Source organism: Trichosurus vulpecula, chromosome 3 (assembly GCF_011100635.1).
Source record: "Trichosurus vulpecula isolate mTriVul1 chromosome 3, mTriVul1.pri, whole genome shotgun sequence".
Lineage (NCBI taxonomy): Eukaryota > Metazoa > Chordata > Mammalia > Diprotodontia > Phalangeridae > Trichosurus > Trichosurus vulpecula.
This window is the reverse complement of record NC_050575.1, coordinates 280,287,982-280,310,648: the sequence shown is the minus strand read 5'-3', so window position 1 is coordinate 280,310,648 and position 22,667 is coordinate 280,287,982. Positions and strand designations below refer to the sequence as shown.

Genomic DNA, 22,667 nt, shown 5'->3' with positions numbered 1-22,667 from the left:
AATAATTTTTAGAATTTATTATTTTGCTGGACCAATCTAAAAGTTAGCTCAGAATAATTTATGAAAGCCTAAAAATTAAAATTTCTCTTTCAGATAAGCAGATGAAACCAGTATTTATAACCCACATAGTTAGCAGAGGTATGATTATTAACCAGAACCTGGATAGTAATAATAAATCACTTAAGAAATCTTAATTATATAATCAAATGTTACAGAGCAGGTGCTGGAACATTTGTAATATCTGTCACTGGGAATTTAAAGGAATATTTTAATTTGAAATAGACTCCTTTCAGAATTTTAGGGAAATATGGGGGGGGGGGGGGTCTGGGTAATATTTTACTTAAAAAGAAGTTGGAGACTATGCATTTTCTAACCAGGAATGTGTAGGGCTAGGATAGAACTTTGGGAAATTATTCTGTTGCTCATTATGCTTGTTATCCTTTTTTCCTTAGTTTTCTAGACTTTTTGGTATTTTATTTTTACTTAAAATAATTTTTTTCTTAGAAAATGCCAATGTGAAAGTATTTTTTAAAAATCTCCATGAAAAATATCAAGTTTTATATTGTTCAAAGGAGTTTAAATGCATTCCAAAAAACTTTACTTTCCAAGTAGACAAACTGAATGAATAGACTTATTTTTCAGAAATAAAAATTATTGTTCAGCATTTCCTCCAAATCATCTTTCTTTATGGTGAAAGAGATTCTATTTTTTAGGTATGTAATTTTTGCTTTCTTGACCATGTTCAACATTCTGGAAGACTTAGGCAAGTTTCATATTTTCATTCCACTGGTAAAACTGATTGTTCTACCAGTTCTAGAAAAGCAGCGGGGGAGGGGTGGGGCAGAGGGGGACACAGAAATCTCAATGAATTTTGATATTCTGATAACTTCAAGGAGCAAGAAATTCTTTATTAAACTGCTTTCACAGTTTTGTATGAACATAATTATAATTTTAAAAGGCATCTCTGAGTTGACTTTAGAATTATTGTTGATTATTATATGATTTTGATCCAAGATAAGTGAGTTGCAGAAAGATATGGATAATAGATGTAAATAAGAGTATTTTAAAGATGTTTTTCTTGTTGTTTAGTTTTGATATGTTACAAGCTTGCAAAGAAAATATTTTTGCGAATAGGAAAAGTTTATCATATAAGTAGAAGTGATTAAACAAATATATATTAAGCACTTACTATATGCATAGGCCTGCACTGAACACTGGAGAAAATAGAAATAATATTTGGATAAAATAAGGTCTCCAAACTTATTGTAATTGTGGGAATAAGTCAACCAATAATAAGTTAGCTAGAGCAAATTCCCTAAAACATTTTTTAAAATTTCAACAAGACCACAAAGAAAGCAAAAAAAAAAATTCTTTTTGGAAATTAGTGGAGTAAGCAAAAATGTAAATCACTTCATCCAGTGCCTAAAACATAGTAGGCACTTAATGCTCATTTCTTTCTTTTTCTTTCTTTCTTCCTACCTATTGTATTTATGAAGCTTACTGCAAAATACTGGTTCACTAATTCTCTTTATTTCTCCCCTACTCCAAAAATGTTTCAGAAAGTATTCCTTTTTTATAGTTTCACAAAGTGAGAACTTGACAAGTTTCATCTTCATGAAAAATATCAAGTTTTTTATATATAGTCCAAAGGAGTTGAAATGCATTCGATTCTTGAATAGTTTGTGTCAGGGCAACTATACTTTAACAGACATTTCTGTTCTATTTGACAAATTTTGTTTGCAAAGATTACAAAGACACACTTTATGGAGGCACAAAGATCCACTTCCCACCAAAGGAAAAAATTGCAAGCTTTCCTAACCTCCAAAATGGTTATCAGATAACTACAAACCCTTTTAGCTTCCCTCAGGTCCCCTTCTCTAGGGATCTGTTTGACAACTGTTTAAACTGTTAAACAGCTGAATTTCCAATGCTATGAAAGGAAGTAAAAGTGGGCACCTGACCCAGGATTCTCATAGACAGTAAATTTCTTTCTAAAGATCTCTGTGTAATTCAGCCCTTAGTTTAGCTATCACAATGTGAATAGTCAATAAATATCACAATCTTGAGAAAAGCTTTAAATTTCAGAAGGACAAAGGAGCAGCCTAGAAAAGCATGGGAATACATGAAGCCTGCGAACCATTCTTTTTATGAAAATTTACAAAGGAAACCTGTCATAACCTGTTTATTATATTTTCAATCTTTATAATGCTTGAAGTTTGCAAATTGATAAAACCTAAATTAATGGATTCAAAGATGTTACTTAGGAAGTGCAATTGCTTCAATAAACATTTATTGGGCACCTAGTGAATGCATGGTCTATAATGTATGTAGACATAGTTCTTACAAGGCAAGTTTAATTAGAAGCCAAAAAGTTATAATTATCAACATAGTATCTATGTATATGTCCATATACAAATCCACCAGTTAAAATACCTCTATGTTTATGCCCTGTGCAATTACTTGTTTTTGGTACAATATTTTAGTTTTGATAAGTTAGTATTGATGAGTCCTACGGCATATCAAAGTCTAGCTCCAAGATTTATATAGCGTAAATCCTGAAATACTTTATTAAGCCCACAGTGAGCATGAAATACATAGGATATGGTTAGAAAACTCCTAAGAGTATTTGAATTCCTCGATCAACTAACATGCCCGCCTTCTTCCCACCCCTCAACTGTTCACCTCAAGGTAATTACGAAAGTATTTATCACTGTGAATGGGAGAAGTATTAGAGCACCAAGTTCATAGGCAGTTAGAGAGTGGACTGCTGCAAAGAGCTGGCGGGAAGATAAAGTGCAGTTCTGTTTAAAGATGGAAGCCTACTGCGTCTCAATCGACTTTCAGAGTATGGCAAGTATCGATCACCTAATTGATTACACTGCTGTAATTTCATTGTTATTGGTACATGGGTTAACAGTCATGTAGTCTTTGTTGCCGTTTCTTGATTCAGAAATGTGCTATGGCCCCTAAAGAAGGCAGTTCTCACAAGCCAGCAACTCCGTGTTAATTTCTGCTGAAAAACAAAATGCTGTAGATCTGGAATCAACTTTAAGGTAATAATGAGATTTTTATTACAAATCACTAATTCTGTGAGTAAAATTAAGGAGATACATGTTGCAGTTCTTCAAATTGCTAGAAGGTAAGATTTCCGAATCACTATATTTAACGTTTCCAACATGAAGATAAACATAAAGTTATATTTAGGGTTTTCGTCTCTGCCACATACATGATATGTGACTTTGGTCTGGAGAAAGGAAGATCATTTGCCCACAAGTGATTTTTAATACATAGCATTTTGTACAACAGCTTTAACTTTGTGTTCAAGGAAAGTCTGGAATGCAAGACTTTTCAAACTACTTTTTATTCAAACTGATATAATAGTTGGAATGAAAAACTTGAATCAGAGCAAAGACCTAAGGGAAACTGTAGTTCAGGAGAATCCCAGCAGAAGCTTAACAACTTCTTTGTGCTGTGATAATAAAGTAGACAAGGAGAGCGCAGCTAAAGGCGAAGACATATGCAGGTTTTCGAGTTCAGGAAGGACCTGTGAAATTAACAAAATGTTTAAACTGCAGTAATGTTTTTCTTACTGTGGAAATAACATCAAATCTTAGACATTTTTTTATTTTATCTTTTAATGGTTTTGTACACAAATTCCCAAACCTGCACTATTGTCAAGTTCCTCACATATCTGCTGGAGGGCGGGATTGTGCAAAAAAAAAAAAAAAAAAAACCTACGTTGGGCAAAAATCAAAGTAAAATCTTGTCAAGATGTGTCTTAAAGATAATCCAAGCGACTTCAAACTATAATTGCTAAAGGAAGAGGAAGCATTACATCATCCGGGTTTTCCCTATTAAGCTTAAACCATCAGTTTTCCCTTTTCACCTGTTCAAGGCAAAGTCATTTCTTGAAATAGAATTCATTTCTTCTCTCACCAACTCCCTCTCATTTCTTAAATTATTACTCTTTAAATCCATGCCTCCCCCCAACCTTTAGCATAACATTTTCAAGAACTATTTAGCCTTACTACCATTCTCCCAAATAAGGTATACACACATATCCAGTATTATTTTATGACACTTTTATCTTGTATCTTTTAGTCTTTCTTGTAGTGCCCACAACTCAGGAGTTGTTATTTACTATACAGTGCATAAAAATATAGATACTAAAATAAAATGAATTTATTTTTTGTTTGAATATAGTTTTGTATTTTCCAAAGAAGCAAAACATTTTTCCACTTTCTCTTGAGTACTGAAGGCTTTTTAAATTCCTGAATTTGTTGAACTTTTTGTAACCAAAAGTGTATGAATCTTCTCCTTATACTTTAGACTATGGGTCTGATGGTGTTTTAGGTAGTGAGAATGACTGATAATGAGGATTGTTTTACTTAAAATTTTGAAAAATATAAAAACCTTAAAGCACAGAATTCCAGACCTAATAAAGCAAACTGGAAACAGTTTAGTGAAAAAAAAATACGTTTGCTTGGCCTATGCCAATCACCATTCCCACAAGGTAAAAACAGAATGCTCACAAGGTCTGTTTTGTGAGTGTGTGTGCGTGTGTGTGTTTTCTCTCTCCTTTGGATTTTGGTACTTTGAGCTAATTTGGAAGTGCCCGTCTGGTTGCCCACAAAATGAGCTTAAGGATCTAAAGATGCATAAATTAGGTAGCCCTACAATGGCAGGGTACGGTCATTGTACCTATTCTTTTTCTGTGCTCTTGTGTGGGGGACCCAAGAGCCTCTTTTTTTTTAACACTTTAGATGATGGAAGAAGTGTGAGACTGGGGAGCAAGAGAGGATGGCATAAGCCCCCAAACCATCCAAACTTAACTACACAATTCCCCTCAATTAGCTCCGACTTTGCCACTGGCCAGTTCATTCAAGTCACTTCATGAAACCAAGAGGGTAAAGGGTGACTCGACGGAGATTTCTGGTGCTCTCGTAATGGGATAGATGGATGGGACCGACCCGGGCGGCGGCCTCAGCTGGGGGTGTGGGAGGGGTGGAAGAAAAGACTAGAGATGCCCGGGGATCTTTTAATGAGAAACGAAAACTGCCCCCCCTTTTTCTTTTTTTGCCTCCATTACGGGGAAAAAGGGGGGGGGGGATGTCAATGACCATTGTTTGCTCGTTTTGGATGTTGCTCCGCCCCCCATGTCTGTCGTAAACCTGGCGCCGGACTAAAATAAACCCGAGATAAGAGAGCTTTAGGGGGCTAGCCGCGCCGCCGCCTCTGGCTCCTCCTGCCAAGGCGATCCCTTCAGCGCAGGCAGAGGCAGAAAGGACCCGAGCGGGAGCAGGATCAGCATCCTCAGCCCCCGCGCCCGGGCAGCCGCGCACCGGCGGGCCGCCGCTCAGCCCGCCGCCTCTGCTGTGCGCCCGCAGCTCAGCCCTCTACAGCCCGCTCTGCCCTGTGGCCCGCCGGGGCGCCCGACAGCCGGCCCGCGGGGCGGGGAGCACCTTGCCAACAGCCTCTCACCGCCTTCCCCGACCCTCCCCCCATCCCCATCCCCATCCCCATCCCCATCCTCATCCCTATCCTTATCCCTTCCCCACCCCCGCCCACCCCCTCGGCTCGCACGAATACCCCCCACCCCCGCCAGCCCCGCGGCCGTCCCTCCTTCCTCCTCCTCTCTCCCCCTCCCTCCCTCCCTTCCTCTCCCCTCCCCCTCCCCCCCGCCCCCCGGGCCCCCTTTACCTGCCCGCCCGCTGAGCCATGTCGTTGAGCCCCAAGCACACGACGCCCTTCTCCGTGTCCGACATCCTAAGCCCCATCGAGGAGAGCTACAAGAAGTTCGGCGGCGCCATGGACGGCGCGCCGCCCAACCTGGGCTCCCCCCTGGGGGCGGCGGCCGCGGCTGCAGCGGCTTACCGGCAGCAGCCCGCTGGCTCCTCGTCGCAGGCGGCCGCGGCCGCGGCCGCCGCCGCCGCCGCCGCGGCCGGGATGCAGCCGCCTCCTCCCCACGCCATGGCGGGCCACAACGCTGCAGCGGCAGCGGCGGCGGCGGCGGCCGCGGCCGCGGCGGCCGCCACCTACCACATGCCTCCCAGCGTCTCCCAGTTCCCCCACGGTGCCATGGGCGGCTACTGCAACGGGGGGATCGGCAATATGGGAGACATCCCCGCCTACCCGGACGGCATGAGGGGCAGTGCGGCGGCCGCTGCCGCCACCGGCTGGTACGGGGCCAATCCGGACCCCCGCTACTCCACAAGTGAGATGGGCGCAAGTTCGGGCGGGGGCGGGGGAGGGGGGAAAGACCGCTACTGTTGGAGAGTTTGGGGTTGAGGAGGTGAAGGGAGGGGGTTGGAATGGAGTGGGCAGCGTTTTCCCGCCAGATTCCTGGCCAGCCGATGGAAGTGAGGCTGGTGGCTCGAGGGCGCCTCGCGGGGTGCTTGGACCGCCAGAACGTGCCACCCCTTTCCCTCCCCGTCCCACCCCCGGCAGTATCAAGGCCAGTGCCCGGGTTCCCACCTCCTGGGAGCCACCGAGGGGTTGAGCCGTCTTTCTGGTCGCGCTTCCTGCTGGGGCGGATCCCCGCTGGGTCAGAACACTTCACGAGGTGTGAAGAGAGAGGCCTGGCCTTGGAGCTGAGCATAGATCCCTCCCTGCCCTCTCCAGGCCAGTGTCCCCGGGGTACTGTTAGGTTTCCCGGGGGGGGGAGGGAGAGGCGGGGAGGCGGGGTGGGCGCACGCCGCAGCCGGCGGACAGGAGGGCGCTCGGCCGTCGCCCCTCGACGTGAGCTCACAGCTCGCCTCCCTCACGCTCCCAGTCTCCAGGTTCATGGGGCCGTCCACCGGCATGAACATGACGGGCATGGGGACGCTGACGGGGATCGCTGAGGCCGCCAAGTCCATGGCCCCGCTCCACGCGGCTCCAAGAAGGAAAAGGCGAGTGCTCTTCTCGCAGGCGCAAGTCTACGAGCTGGAGAGAAGGTTCAAACAGCAGAAGTACCTGTCAGCCCCGGAACGAGAGCACCTGGCCAGCATGATTCACCTCACGCCGACACAAGTGAAGATCTGGTTCCAAAATCACCGGTACAAAATGAAAAGACAGGCGAAGGACAAAGTCACGCAGCAGCTGCAGCAAGAGAACAGCTTGTGCCAGCAGCAGTCACCGCGGCGAGTGGCGGTGCCCGTGCTGGTGAAGGACGGGAAGCCGTGCCAGAACACTTCCAACACCCCGACGCCCAGCCAGCCCGGGCAGCAGCCGCCGCCGCCCAGCGGGGCTAATGGCGTGCTCCCCACGTCCAACAGCGCTGTCCATCAGCACCAGAACCCACAAGTTAACTCCTTAACCCAGGCGCCCGACCTGGAAGAGATGTCCCCCAGCCCGCCTTCTCTTCACAACCAAGTCACCAACCTAGCCCAGATGGACGCGACCACTGTCGATTATAACAGTGGCATGGTCAACCCGAACCTGCTCTATGGCAGGACATGGTAATAGGGTGGATTTGCCTTGGGTTGTGTTTCTACATGGTTCATCAACAGGATTCACCTGTTGATCTGCTTGCCTGCCCACCTTTTCTTGGAGTGTGTTCCTACTTATCTCCCTTCTCAACCACCTCCTTTTTTTTTTCTCCTAAGATTGAAGTGAACAAACTCGTGAAACAGTTGAAAACAAAGCAGCTACAATCTTTTTGAACTTCCTTGGACAAATAAATGTATATGCTGAAAAACGATCAAACAAAAAATCCTGTCAGACCTTGCTTCTGAAAACAAAAACAAAAACAAATAAAACCCCTCAAAAACAAAGGTATAAAAGGGACCAAATAATCAGTGTAATATCATACCATAATGATCTCTGAGTTAGTTTATTTCTTCTTATCGTGAATTACCGTTACAAAATTGAGGTGATTAATCACATTTGATTGACTGGATTGTCTGCTGCAATGCTAACAAGACATCAGAATTTTAGTTTAGTTTGAAATCGTGTTGGTTGGTGTATATATCTATAAAATCAATTGAGCTTTAACAATAAACCTTTTGAAGTGCAACTTATCAGAAAAATTAATTTTATAAGGGTCCCCCTTAAGTGCAACTTCATTATTATTTGATTTAAAATAAATTGAATTGTAACTCAGGGTGGACAAAGCATGTAGCAATGATATCTGAGAGGACTCATCGTCAACTGGGTAGTAGGAGGAAAAATTCAACAATTAGGTCATCAAAACAGTTTCTACCAGTTAAAGATCTTTTGCCAAATAACTTTTAGATTTTAATGTTTTGCTATTTATTCATTGCTATTATTTAGTGAGTTCCCATATATGTATTTCCCATATGTTCCTATTTTATTATGGGGTAAAATCCTATTAAATAAATTCTCGAAACTACCTTTATTATATGATATCTAATCAGTTAAAAATCAGACAAGGTTTTTTAAAAAAGAAAAGAACCTACATTTCAGTTAATATACTGTTCCTTGAAGTATCTGGTATTGTAGATTTCAATACCTTGATATCATCTATTATTTCTAAATTTTGCTAGTCATGTAAAAATGATATAAAATTGATAAGAGCTAAGTCAAGACTAAAGAGAAAAAGTGAGGATAAACAAGATATGTTATCAAAGTTATTCTAGTAGCATTTTTACAACCACATTAATTGGAAGAAGTTGCTCAAAAATTTTGCTCCTTTTGTAATGTACAATCACTGTATTTACCCTTTAACATACCAGTTCCTATTTCTTTTTTTCCCTTAAATATCTTGGAAACAACAACAACAACAAAACCTTGAGTACTTTTCTCCAAAAAGTCAAGTAGTTACTTCTGTTTGACTAAGTTTTGTAGGGTGATGTATTTTGTTTTTGTTTTTGTTTTTTTTCCACACTATTTGCATGATGTTTGCTACAAAGCTCAATTTACACAATGATTTAAAGTCATTTCTGGAGTAAACATATTCAAAGAAAGTCGAAGAAAGTGTGTTATTTAATACTGAAAAATAAAATGAGTATCACTAACAAGGTGTGATCTATAAATTACACAAACTACTAAGGATGTCCTTGAGGTTTTTTTTTTAATTGGAGATTTCAAGATGATATTTTGGGGCTCAGAGTTTGGTTGACAGTTCTTTTGTTGATGTGCTCTTGATCCCAGAAAACAGAATTTCTTTGGAAATCGGGTTAAGAAGATAAATTCTTCCTTTCTCAAAGTTGCAAAACCATGTTCTTTATAAGAAAAGTTTCAAAAAAAATTTTAGTCCATTTGAGAGGAAAGACTTCTCACAGAATAGTTGAGATCAACCACAGAAGACAGCAGGACTAAACAATATTTCCTAGTACATTAGCCGATGAGCTTCAAATTTTTTTAATGAAATTTTATGCATTACAAGGAAGGATTTGGGGACAAAAAAAATGTGAATCAAGGCCCTTGTAGAACACTTACAATTTTGTTTAGTGAGTGTAAATAGGATTAGCTAAGGAAATGTGTTCCAAAAGATCATAACTACTTCTAATTACTCTGTATTCTGTATTCAGATGTGCTTTTGTGTGTGTAACACAGTTTCTTGCAATTGTGTCAGAATTTTGAATATGTATCTCTAGATTTGACCACACTATAAAAATTATGTTGTGAAGATAACTTTTTGGGTGGTTCAGTATTTTAAAAACCCATTGATTTGTGTACCAACGTAGTCTAACTGTCTAACTAACCTATTTAAAGAAAAAATGTATCCACTTGGGCATTTTTTCTTCTCAATTTATTTGGTAGTTTCTTGGAAATGCAACTCATGCAGAAATAATGAAAAAAAAAAGAAATCCATCTAAGAGGTAATCTTTAAGCTTTTACTTAAAATTGAAAGAAATTTCTAGGGACCTTTCTCAAAATGTATTTAGGAAAATTGTTTTTTCTCCCTTTTATATAAGGCAAGTAATAAAACACTCAAAAATTGCTACCCCTTAAAATTCTACACAGAGTTGAGCAGTTGGTATCTCAGAATATTTTGGGGGATTGAGACATTAAAACAGATTTTTTTTTTTACTATAGAGCATTACTTTCTGATTTAATCAAACCTAGAACTTTTTGGTTCAATTTGCACTTTGCAGATCTTTATATAAGAATACAAATGTGCAAAGTAGGTGAAACCCATTAACTGAAGAGGAGGATAAGTATCTTCACATCCAACAAGCAGGAATAACCAAAGAGTCCAAGTGAAACAAAGCCACCTCAAAGTTTAGCAGTGGTAGAAGCTAAAAATTGCATCAGAATCCCTAAGTCTGCAGACAGGCCAAGTCCCATCTTTTCTAGATATTTCTTAAAATCTAATTTATTTTTCCAATTAAGGAATGGAAACCCAAACGAGGAATCAGTGTCACAAAGAAGAAACTGCTGGGATTGCAGGTACACTTCTGAAATCAGATCTGCAATGTAAATTAAAATAGTGTGTGTGTGTGTGTGTGTGTGTGTGTGTGTGTGTTTTAAATGAAGTGTGGTCCATTTCGTGTATGGGATCTTGGGGATAAGCTGGCTCTCCTTTTTTTCCTTCCACTTTTGATCTAAAAGATTATGGTCAGAAAATAAATAAATCAAATGTCTATTTACACAGATGCCTCAATCAATTAACCACCCATTTTCACTGGCAAGTTTTGATTGAATAAAAAGAACTAAGTTCAGAGAATAATTTTTATATGTACCATCAATTGCCCAATTCATGATGACATTTTCAGAGAATATTTGTGAAGTAAATTATTCCTAGATAAGATGCATGCAATTTGATTTACAGTATGAATTCCCAAATAGAAGACAGAAATGGTGGTGGCTATTTTGTTGATTCAATGTATGGCATAGTAGTCTTATGCTTGTTTTTTTTCCTATTTCTTACAAAGAACAGTAAAGCATGCTGATGCAGTTTTAACTTTTTGAGTGTGGTTACTGGAATGCCTCATACTTTTCACTTCAAAACTGAGTGGGAAGGGAAGGAAGGGCAAAGAGAGAGGGACAAAAAAAGAGAATGTAAATGAACCCCCTGCTTTGGCTGAATTGGTGAGATTCGGAGAGACTGAAGATAGGCAGATTGAGAAATTCATGTCAGGCAGGTATTCAGTAAAAGATGGAATGTAGGAAGTACTGAGACACATTCATTTCTAGATCAGTTCCTGGTGTGTTACTGTTTATTAAAGTCTAGAGAGAGTAGATGAGTCAGAAAGGGTTATTAAATCTAAGTTCTACCCTGCCCCCATCAGTAAAATGTTGCATTTGTTTTTCAACCTTTTTAGATCCTAAGAAATCTACTTAAAATTTTTTTAATTGACTTCTAATAAACTGCCTTTTGTCCACTAGAATGGTCTGGATTTGAATTATGTCTCTGTATGCATATATTTTACCGGTACATGTGTATATCTTCATATCGATAGATTAATAAGTAACAATCTTAAAAGACAAAGTATCTAGTATCTAGTAATTATTCCTGGCTGCATAATTGTCTGACAGGGTACAAGAATACAAAGTAAATTGTAATAGGAATTGGATTCCTAGTGGACTGTAACCTACAAAGAATAAACTATTCTTTTAATGTACTAACCTCTCGGTTCAGCCAATAAAAAGAAATTAAATCGATGACCTCAGCCATCATTTTTGCATGGACACAGGAAGAAGTTGCGATATTTAGCTAATGGCTGAGATAGTGAAAATAGAACCCAATAGGCATCTTCTGCCATTAAGGCTCTACAAAAATCAGAGGAAGAGACAACCTAATTTGAATCGTTGAAGATGCCCAGATCTCCAATTTACAAAGCCTAAATAGCCTAACAAGGAAATCTAAAAGTGGGGGAGGGGGTCACCGTATTTTAAGAGTGCCACGTGCCTGCATTCATACTAGTAAGATGGAATCAAGTAGGGCTGAGTAGTTACTTGTAAATAAAGATCAAATTATAATGTTTAAAATTATAACGTTTGCGTGCTTCAAGCAGCAGTTTCCACGGAAAGACTGTTTGCGAAGGTCGGAATCTTCAAACGGGTTATCATCCGCCTTTAACAAAACCTATGGGACAGAAGAGCGGTTTGGGGTTAAAGAACCGCCAAGTATTCTACTGAGGGGAAAAGGGTGCCCAGCCCTGGATGACTCTAGTTCACGTTTTAGACAACCACATCTGCTTTTGTGGAGGTTTCTTTCCTGTCTTAGAACCTTGATCCTTTCCTCCGGGGAGGACGGCAGTGTTTGTGACGTCACGACTGGGAGAAGCAAGGACTCTACTCACCTATGCCGCTCCAGACCTTGAAGTGAAAGAGGGACGACAGCTAAGCCAGCAATTGAGCCTGGTGCAAGAAACCATTTTCGCAGGCAAACATTTTCTAAGCGTGCTTAAGGTAAAATAGGTGAATGTGGGACCAGTTCTGCTGGAAAATGTCATTGATAATGAGCATTTTTTTTCCTATGAAGATATGTACCTTTTCAATGGAAGTAGGGGACAGGACATTTTAAAGTGATTTTCTATCGTCTGACTCGAACTGGTGCTATATAACTACATCAGACAATGCACCCAGTCAGAAGTGTCTAGCCTTCTCCTAACAACCGGGGCACTTCACGTAGAGTCCGCTTTACATAAGATAGCAGAACAAGGGACATACATTGATCGTGTCGTAAACAAACCAGGGGCTTAAACTGAAGAACGTGTAACAATGATTTCATGTTACATTTCCTCTCCTAGGTTTCCCACAGAGGCCCTAACGCTGCGGGTGCCACGATAAGCAAGAAAGAAGAACGCGAAGGAGCTGCGCCCTAGAATGCAGCTCTTGGGCTGGGACGAGAAGAGATGGACCTAGGAAACAGTTAGCAAAACGCAAGTCTCTAAGACTCCCCTTTCCTGCTTTATCTCACACGGTCTAGACTCTAGACAAGGTGGGAAGCGATCAGTTATCCCTAGCCCTTCTAACACAGACACGAATAATTCTACACCATTGCTTTCCTTATACTTGAAGGCTTTCAAACCAAGTAGTCACTTGCTCCTTCTATCCCCTATCCGGCAAAGGAAGACCCTTTATTCTCAGTTCTTCGTAGCACTTCAAGAAAACTGTGTTTTGATGTCAAATCTCTACTTGACTTTTGCCTCCCCGGGGAACGCTTCCCAGCCCCCACTCCCAACTTGTGTTCTTCACAAAGCCAAGAAGCTGTGGGTGGGCCATTTTAAAGGCCACACCCACAAAGAATATGAAGCTTTCAGGCAAGAGCAGGGTAGGAAGCTACGGACCACTGTGCAATGAAGGAACCAAGTCCTTAAGCGTGGAATTGAGCACAACACAACACAATAGACGAAAAAAAAAGGTGGGGGTGGGGAGAGGTCTGAAATTCAATATTGCAAGCAACCGAAAAGCTTCTTTATTTGCAAAGCAGAGCACACATCTCCCTATCTTCATTCAAAATTAGGTTCTCTCACAGGCATTAAGAACACATTTTATTTAATGGAAATAAAAGAATGCACGTTGAATATTAGGCTTCCTTAACAACTGCTGCAACTACAACCTTAAGAATTGGAAACCAAGACATTTGTGTATGCCCGTTCTCCTCTTCCTCTCCACACCTCAATTAAACCAAGGCCACTCTCTTGAGAAGTTGGGGAAACCTTGAGAAGTTAGTTTGTAACAGCCTTTACCACACACCTTGTAATCAGATTATACAATAATTTCTCTTAACCAAAGGCCAAAGCAGCCTGCTCTGCTACTAAGCTATTAGAAAAAGCTTATTTTTCATGAGTAACAGCCCCCAAAGCCCTGGCCTAATGTACTCCCCCTACCACCTTCTGAAATTACAGCTAAAATATTTCAAGAACTAAGTGCTATCTACATGCATGCATATAAGTCCTCAAAGCTGAAAAGTGCATGTTTCCAGGAGTATTATTTACATTAAAATTTATAAACAAAATTGCCAGGTTTTCAAGAGATTTTCTATACAAATGACATTGATATGAACTATTAACATCTTGCTTTAATTTTACACCACTTTATTTGCAATATTTATTACACATTATATTTAAAACTACAAAACTCTTGTTTTCTATATAGAAATGGCAGGGAACAACTTCCCTGAAGGATTTATAAGACATATATTGAACCTCCATGAATGACTATTAGAAGGCTAAGAAAAAGAGGAAGAAAAAGCATCAAGGAAGAACATAAACATCTCCTTGAAGCAACAATAGTTTAGCTAAACATTTAATTTTTACAATTACTCAGAAACAATGCTGAGGGCTAGAGGACCTTAGAGATCATCTAGCCCAACCCCTACCCCACGCTCATTTTATAGATGAAGTAACCGAGGCTCACAGAAACTGACTTGCTCATAATCATCTAGGCAAACGGCAGAATCAATATTTTAATCCAGGTCCTCTCATTCCACATCCAAAACTATTTTCACCACACCACTCATTGAACAGGAACATGGTCCTTGTTGACTTTTTTATGGTATGGATTTTGAAGACTACATTTCCTCCTGAAAACCATTTGTTTTCAGGAAATGGTCTCCAAAACAATGATCAGGAATTTAAAACTGATTTAAAAATTCAATGCAGTTTCAGCTTCTATATAAGACATGCTATTACTTGGTTGGGCGGGTGAAATGAGATGAACCTTCCTAAATTGTTGTATTTTTGAGAGAAGAAAACGCTATGAAATCTCACACACAAAATTTAACATCTGAAAACGCTTAAGTAAAAAAGTGCACCGATAGAGCTATGTGCTTTCCTTCAGACACATGCTATTGCTTTTGCAGAATTTTAGATGGCAAGGGACTTTTGATGAAATACAACAAGAACACAAAAAAATTTAATGTTCAGCTTATCCGTGGCAGGACAATTCATATCCACTTTAATACGTACTATTATCTATCTCATTAGTGCATTAAGATACAAAGATGGTTACAATGTCAATAACTTGGGATGCAAAATTTCATCATGAAACATTCTGTTCTGCTCAGTTATCACTTGGAAGTAAAAAAAAAGACTAATTTCAAAATAAGCTTCCTTTCGAGGCTAAAGTGGTGTTTCTTTCCTTATTCACTAGGATTAACATCTGTGCCCTTGAAGATGGCTGAAGCAAAAATGCCCATACCAGAGGGTCCAGGAGAAATTATTTCTTGATATCTAAGACAAAGACTGGAGAAATGAGAAAAAGCTTCAAAAAGCTATAATTTATAATTTTTTTTAAATGTCTAGGATGAAATGTCCTATAGCAATGAAACAAATGAATCAAAGTGAAATATGCAACCTAAAAATGTAACCCACATTGCGCATAAAAAAGTGGCTATGTTTAAAGAACAAAGAATACCTAACTTTTATTGAAATTCCCATTATTTTCTTAAGGACTTGGAAAAAAACTATTACAAATTAAGAACAGGTAAGAGTTTCCCCCTCCCCTAAATTCTGACAATGTAGAAACTTTTACAGAAATATGAATTTCAAAAAGTACATAAAAAAGTTACTTATCACAATTTCAAAAATATAGGCAGTCTTAGGCTAATATTGTTGACATGTTAATGCACTATGGAATATGTATTTTTAAAAACCATTTCCTGGACTGATCCAAATTGAAAATAATTATGAAGTGCCAACCATATTAGCCTGAACCTTTAATAATGATTTTTTTTTATCTAATGATAGAACTGAACTGATCTCTGCAAGAGCTTCCTAAAAAGAAACATTTTGGCTTTGACTCTGCTATACACCTAAAAAGTAAAATGTTAAAATGGTGGGGGAAAGTAGAAAAGAACACAAGAGACCAGAGTTTTAAAAGTTGATTTTTTTTTTTTTTTTACTAAAGTGGTCCAGAAATTTTCAGACAGATACAATAATGAAGTGTCTTCAAAGGCATATTGAACAGTAGCTTGTCTTAAACATGTGTTTTCTAGCTGGTTGAAGATTCTACCTGAAGTGTTCAGACCTAATTTTTGTGCATTAATTAAAAATCAGTATGTATTTTGGATGAGCTAGTGTACACTGTTTTGAAATTCACAGTAATACAGTTTGATTCTTAACTACGATTAAAAAAAAACCAGTACTTTCCTATTCATCAAATGTCTCTCACAAGTAAAGTAGTAAATTCAAATCCACTGTATTATGCATTACACAATTGGAAAGCAACATAAAACACTGAAAATCAGATCTGTAAGAAATATACACGGTTAAAACAAATACATCAAGTATCGTAGTTCTTAAACTACTGTTTGATAAAGATGCGTCCTTTCCACAAACAGCATAAAATCGTAGAATGATGAAAGGATTTAAGAAAGCTTTACAAAAGCTTAATTCCAGTTGTATCTTCCTGAGGGAGGTGGCAAAGGGTAATTCCTTCCAGGGCCATATCCCTGTAAAAAAAAAACAAAAGGAAGAGTTTATTTTCTGGATTAACATCCTTAGAAATAAATTAACTTCTCTGATCTATTTTAAAAATTATGAGGCAGTATATTTGAAGATAAAGGGAGCAAAGAAAGAGCTAAGTAAGTCTTAACAGTATATACAGATGGTTTCTTAAAGGTAAATATTTTTATCCAAAAAGTTCTGTAGACTACTTGATAAAGACTGGAGCTGACAAAAATGAAATGATTGAAAACTGACTTTAAAATTTTAATTTAGTGTTGACTTATATAACAGCTGCTCTTCAGGGTCTTTAGGCTTCATTATCACTATAGACTAAAACAAATTAACAAAAAGCACTAAGTACAATCACCTATAGAGTTTACAAAGTCATACACACACACACACACACACACACACACTCACTCACTCACTCACTCACTCACTCACTCACTCACTCACTCTAACTCACTCACTCTTCAGTGATGTGCTTAAAGCACCTTTTGGTGGTTAACCAGGTCAACTATGAGGTTTAATAAATAAGCAACTGAAAACTATCTGAACTAAAGGGTCAGTTAATTCTAGAGGCTGTTTCTCCTAACATAACATGATTCAGTGGGATGTTCAAGAATCTTTTTCAGGTCACAAAGACCAATGCTACAGACTAATAAATTACTAGTGAAACAATTAAATTTAGACTTTTGGTGTGCCTGCAAATAATCATCCTTTCAAATTTCAGCACAACACAAAAGTGTCACTACTTCTATTAATACTCTAAAATAGAGATCTCAAAACCAGTTTCTGATGCTTTTTACTTCCACTCAAATCACTGAAGTGGTTTAATTTTAATAATATGAATATGACCCTTAAGTTCACAATGTAAGCTAAGGTCTTTGTTAGTTGGGTTCTGCAAGGAAGTAATAATACTGTATTTGTGAGCAATTTTCTGCCATGTAACTGATGACACAAATTCTCTAGAGTTCACAATGGAGGACTATACTAAGAAAATAGAAATTTATAAAATAAACCTATATTTTAAACTGACACTATAACTTGACCTGTGGTTTCAAATCACTTGTATGAAAAAAGAATTTTGTGAACACTATCAAAAATAGACTTACGGGTGGCAGGCAGTAGGTTTAGGATCTAGCAGAAAGACCACCATTGAACTATGAACTAAGACACCTGGGTTCTAGTTCCAGACTTGGCAATGTTAAGCCTCTGGCTGGGTCATTTAAGTTTTCTAAGCCTTTTGGTTTCTCCTCTAGAAAATATGGGAGTTAGACTAAAAGATCCTTAAAGTTTCTTCTGGTTGTAAGAATGTCATGATTCTAGAATACACAGGTCTCGTCTTTACGTATAATAGTATCCATTAGTATATCATTAATAGGACCCTAGGATGATAGTATTCAATGACAAAGTCTATAAACTGATTTTTAATAGGTCAAGGTAATAAATCCTTTAAATTGGTACAACTATTTAACCAGGATCATTCTACTAATTAATCATTCTAATTATGAGGAATTATGACACATGTTCTATGAGCTTAACAAAGGGAAATATTTATTAATGTTTTAACACCGAGGAAAAAACAAGAACATTTAGTTACTTGGAGACAAAAAAAAATGGTAGGCAATAAAAGGATATGTGGCAGCAAACTTAGGCTTGAAAAATGTCGGTTTAACATTTAAAAGTATTTAAAATAGGCCTGTGGGCTATACCAGGTAAGCTACTTAAATATTTCATATCATTATATATCCCAAACTCTTATCATGCCACATGAATTGAAACATTCTGATTCTCGTCCCTGGCAATCATTTCAACGTAAAGAATATATAAATGTTAGCCAGGATGTCAATTTGATTCGTGAAAAAGAACGTCTAATGTTTCAGAAACAGAATTATTTTAGTTAAAAAAGTATATAGCACATTAAAAAACTCCCATTTTCTTTTTGAATTGAAAAAAGTGTCACTTCAATGGACTGACAGATTTCAGTGTTTGATTCTCAGTGTTGCCACTAATTTCTAAAAATTAATTTAATGGACCCTCATTTGGAGTTTATATAGTTTCTCAAGTGTGCTGGTAACTGGACAACCCTTTAATTATACAGATACTAATATTATACTGTCAATAATAGTATATAATCTTCACCCAAGTTCAGTTGAGTGGTATTGAGTTAACATTTATAATCTCCATCTCTAAAGTACGTTTAAAGCATAAAGTAAGCATTACAGATTTTACCATGTAACCTAGTTTCAAGCTTCGTAAGAAGTCTAGCAGAGAATATTCCATTGTAAGTTACCTGTCTCCCTCCACGATCATCACGTCTTGGTGGATAACCGCCTGGGCCTCCTAGTAGTTGATATTGATTTTGCTGAAATGCTGCATTTTGGGATTGTAGCATACGGTTCCAAGGCAGTAGAGGTTCAGCTGCAGCTCTTTTGGGGTGGGGGTGGGAGAAGAGAAAATAATCCTAAGTGCAAAATCTTATATAAACTCCAGATTTTTTTCAGGTAACTCAATTTATTTCATATTTATGGCACAAAAATGTCAGGAACAACTTTCCATTATCATAAACAGGAACATTTATTCATTACATCCACTTCAGCCTGACATTTCAGTAAGTAGTATTAAAATAAAACAAAATCTCAGTTAAACTCAATTGAGTAAATTAAAAAGTCTGACTTTTCTAAAAGGTTTTTCAATGAATTTTTTTGTAAATCAGTTTTCAGAAACCTGAAATATAGATTTAGATCGAAAGATCAAATTAGCTATGTCTAAGACACTATGCAAAGAATAAACATGTGAAATACAGGAGAATGAGGCTTTATTTTCTAAAATGTCCAGACTCTTTCTTGGAGTCCATTCTTTCTAGTTAATTGCAGGTTGCAAATGAATTCTTACTGCTGAGTATTTTGAATCTAGGGTAGGGGCCTTGGCTGTTTTTTCCCATCCATTATTCTGCTCAATATGTCAGAAGGTCTGATCGGGAAGAAACCTTTTCAAGTTCTATTGATGCAGCTTTCAATTGACCATGGTGACCTAGCAACATAAGCACTAATTGGCATGGACTGACTGACATTTGGTGTACAGTTTATATGGGAACACAAATTCAACATCTATTATAACCCAGTTTGTCACCCTAGATTACTAGCAAAAAGAAATGTTTTAATTGCCTTCAAGTGTCTATTTTAACTTTATGGATATAAAGCAACAGGTATAATGTACCAAATCATGGCTTAATTAAAAATTTTCATGAAAAATGATATAGCAATGATATAGCCTCTAAAGGCAAGCAACATTTAATGTATAACTTCCTCCCTGATCCTTTGGATATTTTTCTCTCACTTAAAATTTCATTTTTTATAGAACATTTACTCCGAGGGATCAAAGTAAAAAGCAGGTATTTTTAAGAAAGCATACCTTATTAATATAAAGCACTGCCTGTATTGTACCTGCTACACAGGAATTGGGGTCAAAGCTACAATTCAATTCTTAATGGAGCATTTTCAGGGTCCAAGTATTAAGTATAATGCAATACACACAGATAGCTTCTGGCCAGATAAATATATCTCATTTTAACTATAAACAGATGAATGCTTCAATTTCACTTTCCATGTTTTGAAGAAGCTAGAGTTTGAGTCTGCTGGGTTAAAATACTCTTTTGACAACTACGTACTCAAGTCTGAATTCAGCTTCCCTCTCCTGTCCAAACCCTTCACTTTTTTACTTCGAGGAGTTTTGTTTTTTTAAATACCAAGGATAATGATTCTTATATGATGCCTGCAAAACAAGGACTGCTTTCTGGAGAACTTTGTGGAATAGCTAAGGTTATTTTTAGCTAGTAGTTTTAACCATAACTTAATTAACGAATGTATTGTTATAATTGTTCTAAAAATAAAGCAATTAAAAACAAGAAGCTCTGGATCCCAAGATGCAGAAAAAACACTCAAAGCTGCTTTCTAGTTTAGATATTTTCTAGTTCAATTTTTTTTCAAATAAACACAATGCAACAATTAGTTATTATCTGTTCTTATTTTAATAAACATATAAATAGCGCTGCATAAAAAAAAGCACAAGATCACTACTGTGTAACAAGATGAAGGATGTGTAAGATGTATTTCCTGGGAAAGGCTCACCTAATAAGACAATTCAGTTTTGAAAAATGTGTCAGCTATAGATTTTTTTATTATTAATTTCATTATGACAGCATTCATTTAAGTTCCAAGAAAACTTGATGGCTGAATTCTGGTTTTTATTTTGAACTCAAAATTTTAGTTTTTTTTTTTTTTTTTTAAAAACTCATTTTATCTTTGATTAACATGATTTTGTGGGATTTTTACATATGGAGATGACAAATCCTTAACCTAATAGTATGGCTAGGAATGCTATATGGTGATCTTTCACTGTCACTCAGGGATTTACTTTGTATAAATGATTATTGATATCGTACTATTCATTTGTAAACATTACTCCAGAAGGAGTCTTGATACTTATGAAGAATGTTTTCTTGTAAAGTAAATGAGCTTAAGGATTTCAGATAAGGCAGATTTTGAAATTAGTCTAAGTTAATATTTTTAAATCTAATATTCTGGCTACTTACATAAGAATTTAACAACAAAAATCTATCTTATTCCCAGCATCTAAATTATTCATCACCAATAGCTAGCAATGTAAAGTATATACTTCTGATATGGATAGTTTTAGTATTTATATTTCTTAAGTCAGGGGTCTTTAGAAAGCATTTTGTCACAAATTAAGTCTTCTTTTTCGAAACTACTTTAACACACAGGAAAGCAAAACAGAAACTGTAGTTCAGAGTTCATGTTTTCATTTTGCTTTTTCTACTTAGATTCTCAGGAAGTTTAGGTTTATGGAAAACTTAATGATCTCTTTATGTGTATTAATCAGAAGTGAACCTTTTGTCATATCAGAAATGAAACCTACAAACGGAAGTAGAAAAAAACAATGAAGGAGAATTTATAGTAAAGGCTCAATTCTACTGTAATATTTGCCCAGTTGCATGCAATTGAGTAATGAAAGCCTCCATTTGCAAGTAAACACAGAATAGGGCAGAGTTCAAGTTGCCATGGGAATCTTAGCATTAGATTTTCAGATTCTTAAAGCAATTAAAATCTTTGGCTTAGGATTAACACTGGATTTTAGAAAAATCACATTTTAAAAATGTGGAATAAAATGCAATATCAAAACAAGGAACTAAATTAGGAACAGGTACAAAGAAAGTACAGTTTGATGTGCACGTATTTCTTTTCTAGAGGCTTCCCAACCTAATACATTTACTTGCAAACCACAGTAATTCAATGATGCCTACATCAAACCACACACATACATACACATACACTCTCTAACTTTTGTTTGTCCAACAACTTTAAAATTTTTTTAAAAATAAAATTGAGATAATTCTAGGTTACTCAAGGATACAGCTTAAACTATTTAAGAGTAGCAAATTTCAACTTCTACTTTCAAAAATGTCACCATTTTTTGCTAATTCTGCAGTCAATTTTCATAGGAAGAGGGAGTTTCTAGAGTAACAGAATTCTATTACCCTCACAAATTATTTTTTTAGGTTAGAAAACCAAGTTCACTTTTAAAAAGCATATTACTGTTTACTAGATCTAAAGAAAAGATAAGAATAAAAGAGAAAAAAGGTGGAGAATTAAAATGGCAAAACTGGGAATCTGCAAAAGCTTTCCAGGAAGAAATTAAATTCTGATGAGATTATTTGAGTAAGGGAAAGAATATAGTTTATCCAATGAATAGAATAGTTACTCAAAGCCAGGAACTGCCTATTTACTTCCTTTGTAACTGCAACTAAAGTATAATAGTCATAGATAAAGTAGGTGCTTAATAAACGTGAGCTAAAAGAACAGTTTCATGGTAAAGACAGAACCGTAAGGAGAAAAGAGGAGAAAAAAGTATTTTTGAGGGGTAGATCATCTAGAAAGGCAACAGTGGAAAGGAAACATCAGGTCCAAATCAACCTTAATGGGTTCACAAAACTTTTACACAATATTTTAGTGCTACGCATGTCATTCACCATACTTAAAATGTAAATTATTTGGTGGTTCTAAATGGGGATATTGATAGAACAAATGAGATGGCAAGAAAATGTGGAACTGGTACATTTAGAAACAAAAGTGCTATTACACAAAAGAGGCAGAACAAATACTCAATTTTAAACATGGAGTGAATTGTGTAACTGACGTTGGCACTTGTAAGATTATCAATCATGGACATTAATAAAAATAATTTTTTAGAAATCCTGTCACTTTTCTAAAGTTGGTCATGGAAATTACAAAATCATGGTACTTCTGAGGAAATTCCTGGTCAAGTTTTGATCAAATGAGACAATAGTTTATATTTCTAAAT

The 22,667-nt window shown here is 37.5% G+C and overlaps 2 protein-coding genes across 2 annotated transcripts in view; one reads left to right on the top strand and one right to left on the bottom strand.

Annotated features, from left to right (window-relative positions):
* The first annotated feature begins 5,718 nt into the window (after nt 1-5,718).
* Nucleotides 5,719-7,443, top strand: NKX2-4 (NK2 homeobox 4). The gene is made up of 3 exons (XM_036752945.1): nt 5,719-6,214; nt 6,773-7,227; nt 7,303-7,443. Exons 1-3 carry the CDS (start codon nt 5,719-5,721, stop codon nt 7,441-7,443), a joined length of 1,092 nt encoding a protein of 363 aa, XP_036608840.1.
* An 8,278-nt stretch (nt 7,444-15,721) lies between these two features.
* XRN2 (5'-3' exoribonuclease 2) overlaps nt 15,722-22,667 on the bottom strand; it is a 103,307-nt gene continuing 96,361 nt past the window's right edge. Inside the window, exons 29-30 of the mRNA XM_036750531.1 lie at nt 18,580-18,715; nt 15,722-16,288 (exon numbers count right to left, since the gene is read on the bottom strand). Coding sequence (XP_036606426.1) covers nt 16,226-16,288; nt 18,580-18,715 — 199 coding nt within the window. The 3' untranslated portion in view covers nt 15,722-16,225. The remainder of the gene's footprint in view (nt 16,289-18,579; nt 18,716-22,667) is intronic.

Excerpts from the sequence above, each read along its gene's own strand:
- NKX2-4 (XM_036752945.1), top strand. The coding sequence starts at position 5,719 with ATGTCGTTGAGCCCCAAGCACACGACGCCCTTCTCCGTGTCCGACATC. Across the intron at positions 6,215-6,772 it reads GGACCCCCGCTACTCCACAA|TCTCCAGGTTCATGGGGCCG; the intron begins GTGAGATGGGCG and ends TCACGCTCCCAG. Across the intron at positions 7,228-7,302 it reads AGCCGCCGCCGCCCAGCGGG|GCGCCCGACCTGGAAGAGAT; the intron begins GCTAATGGCGTG and ends TCCTTAACCCAG.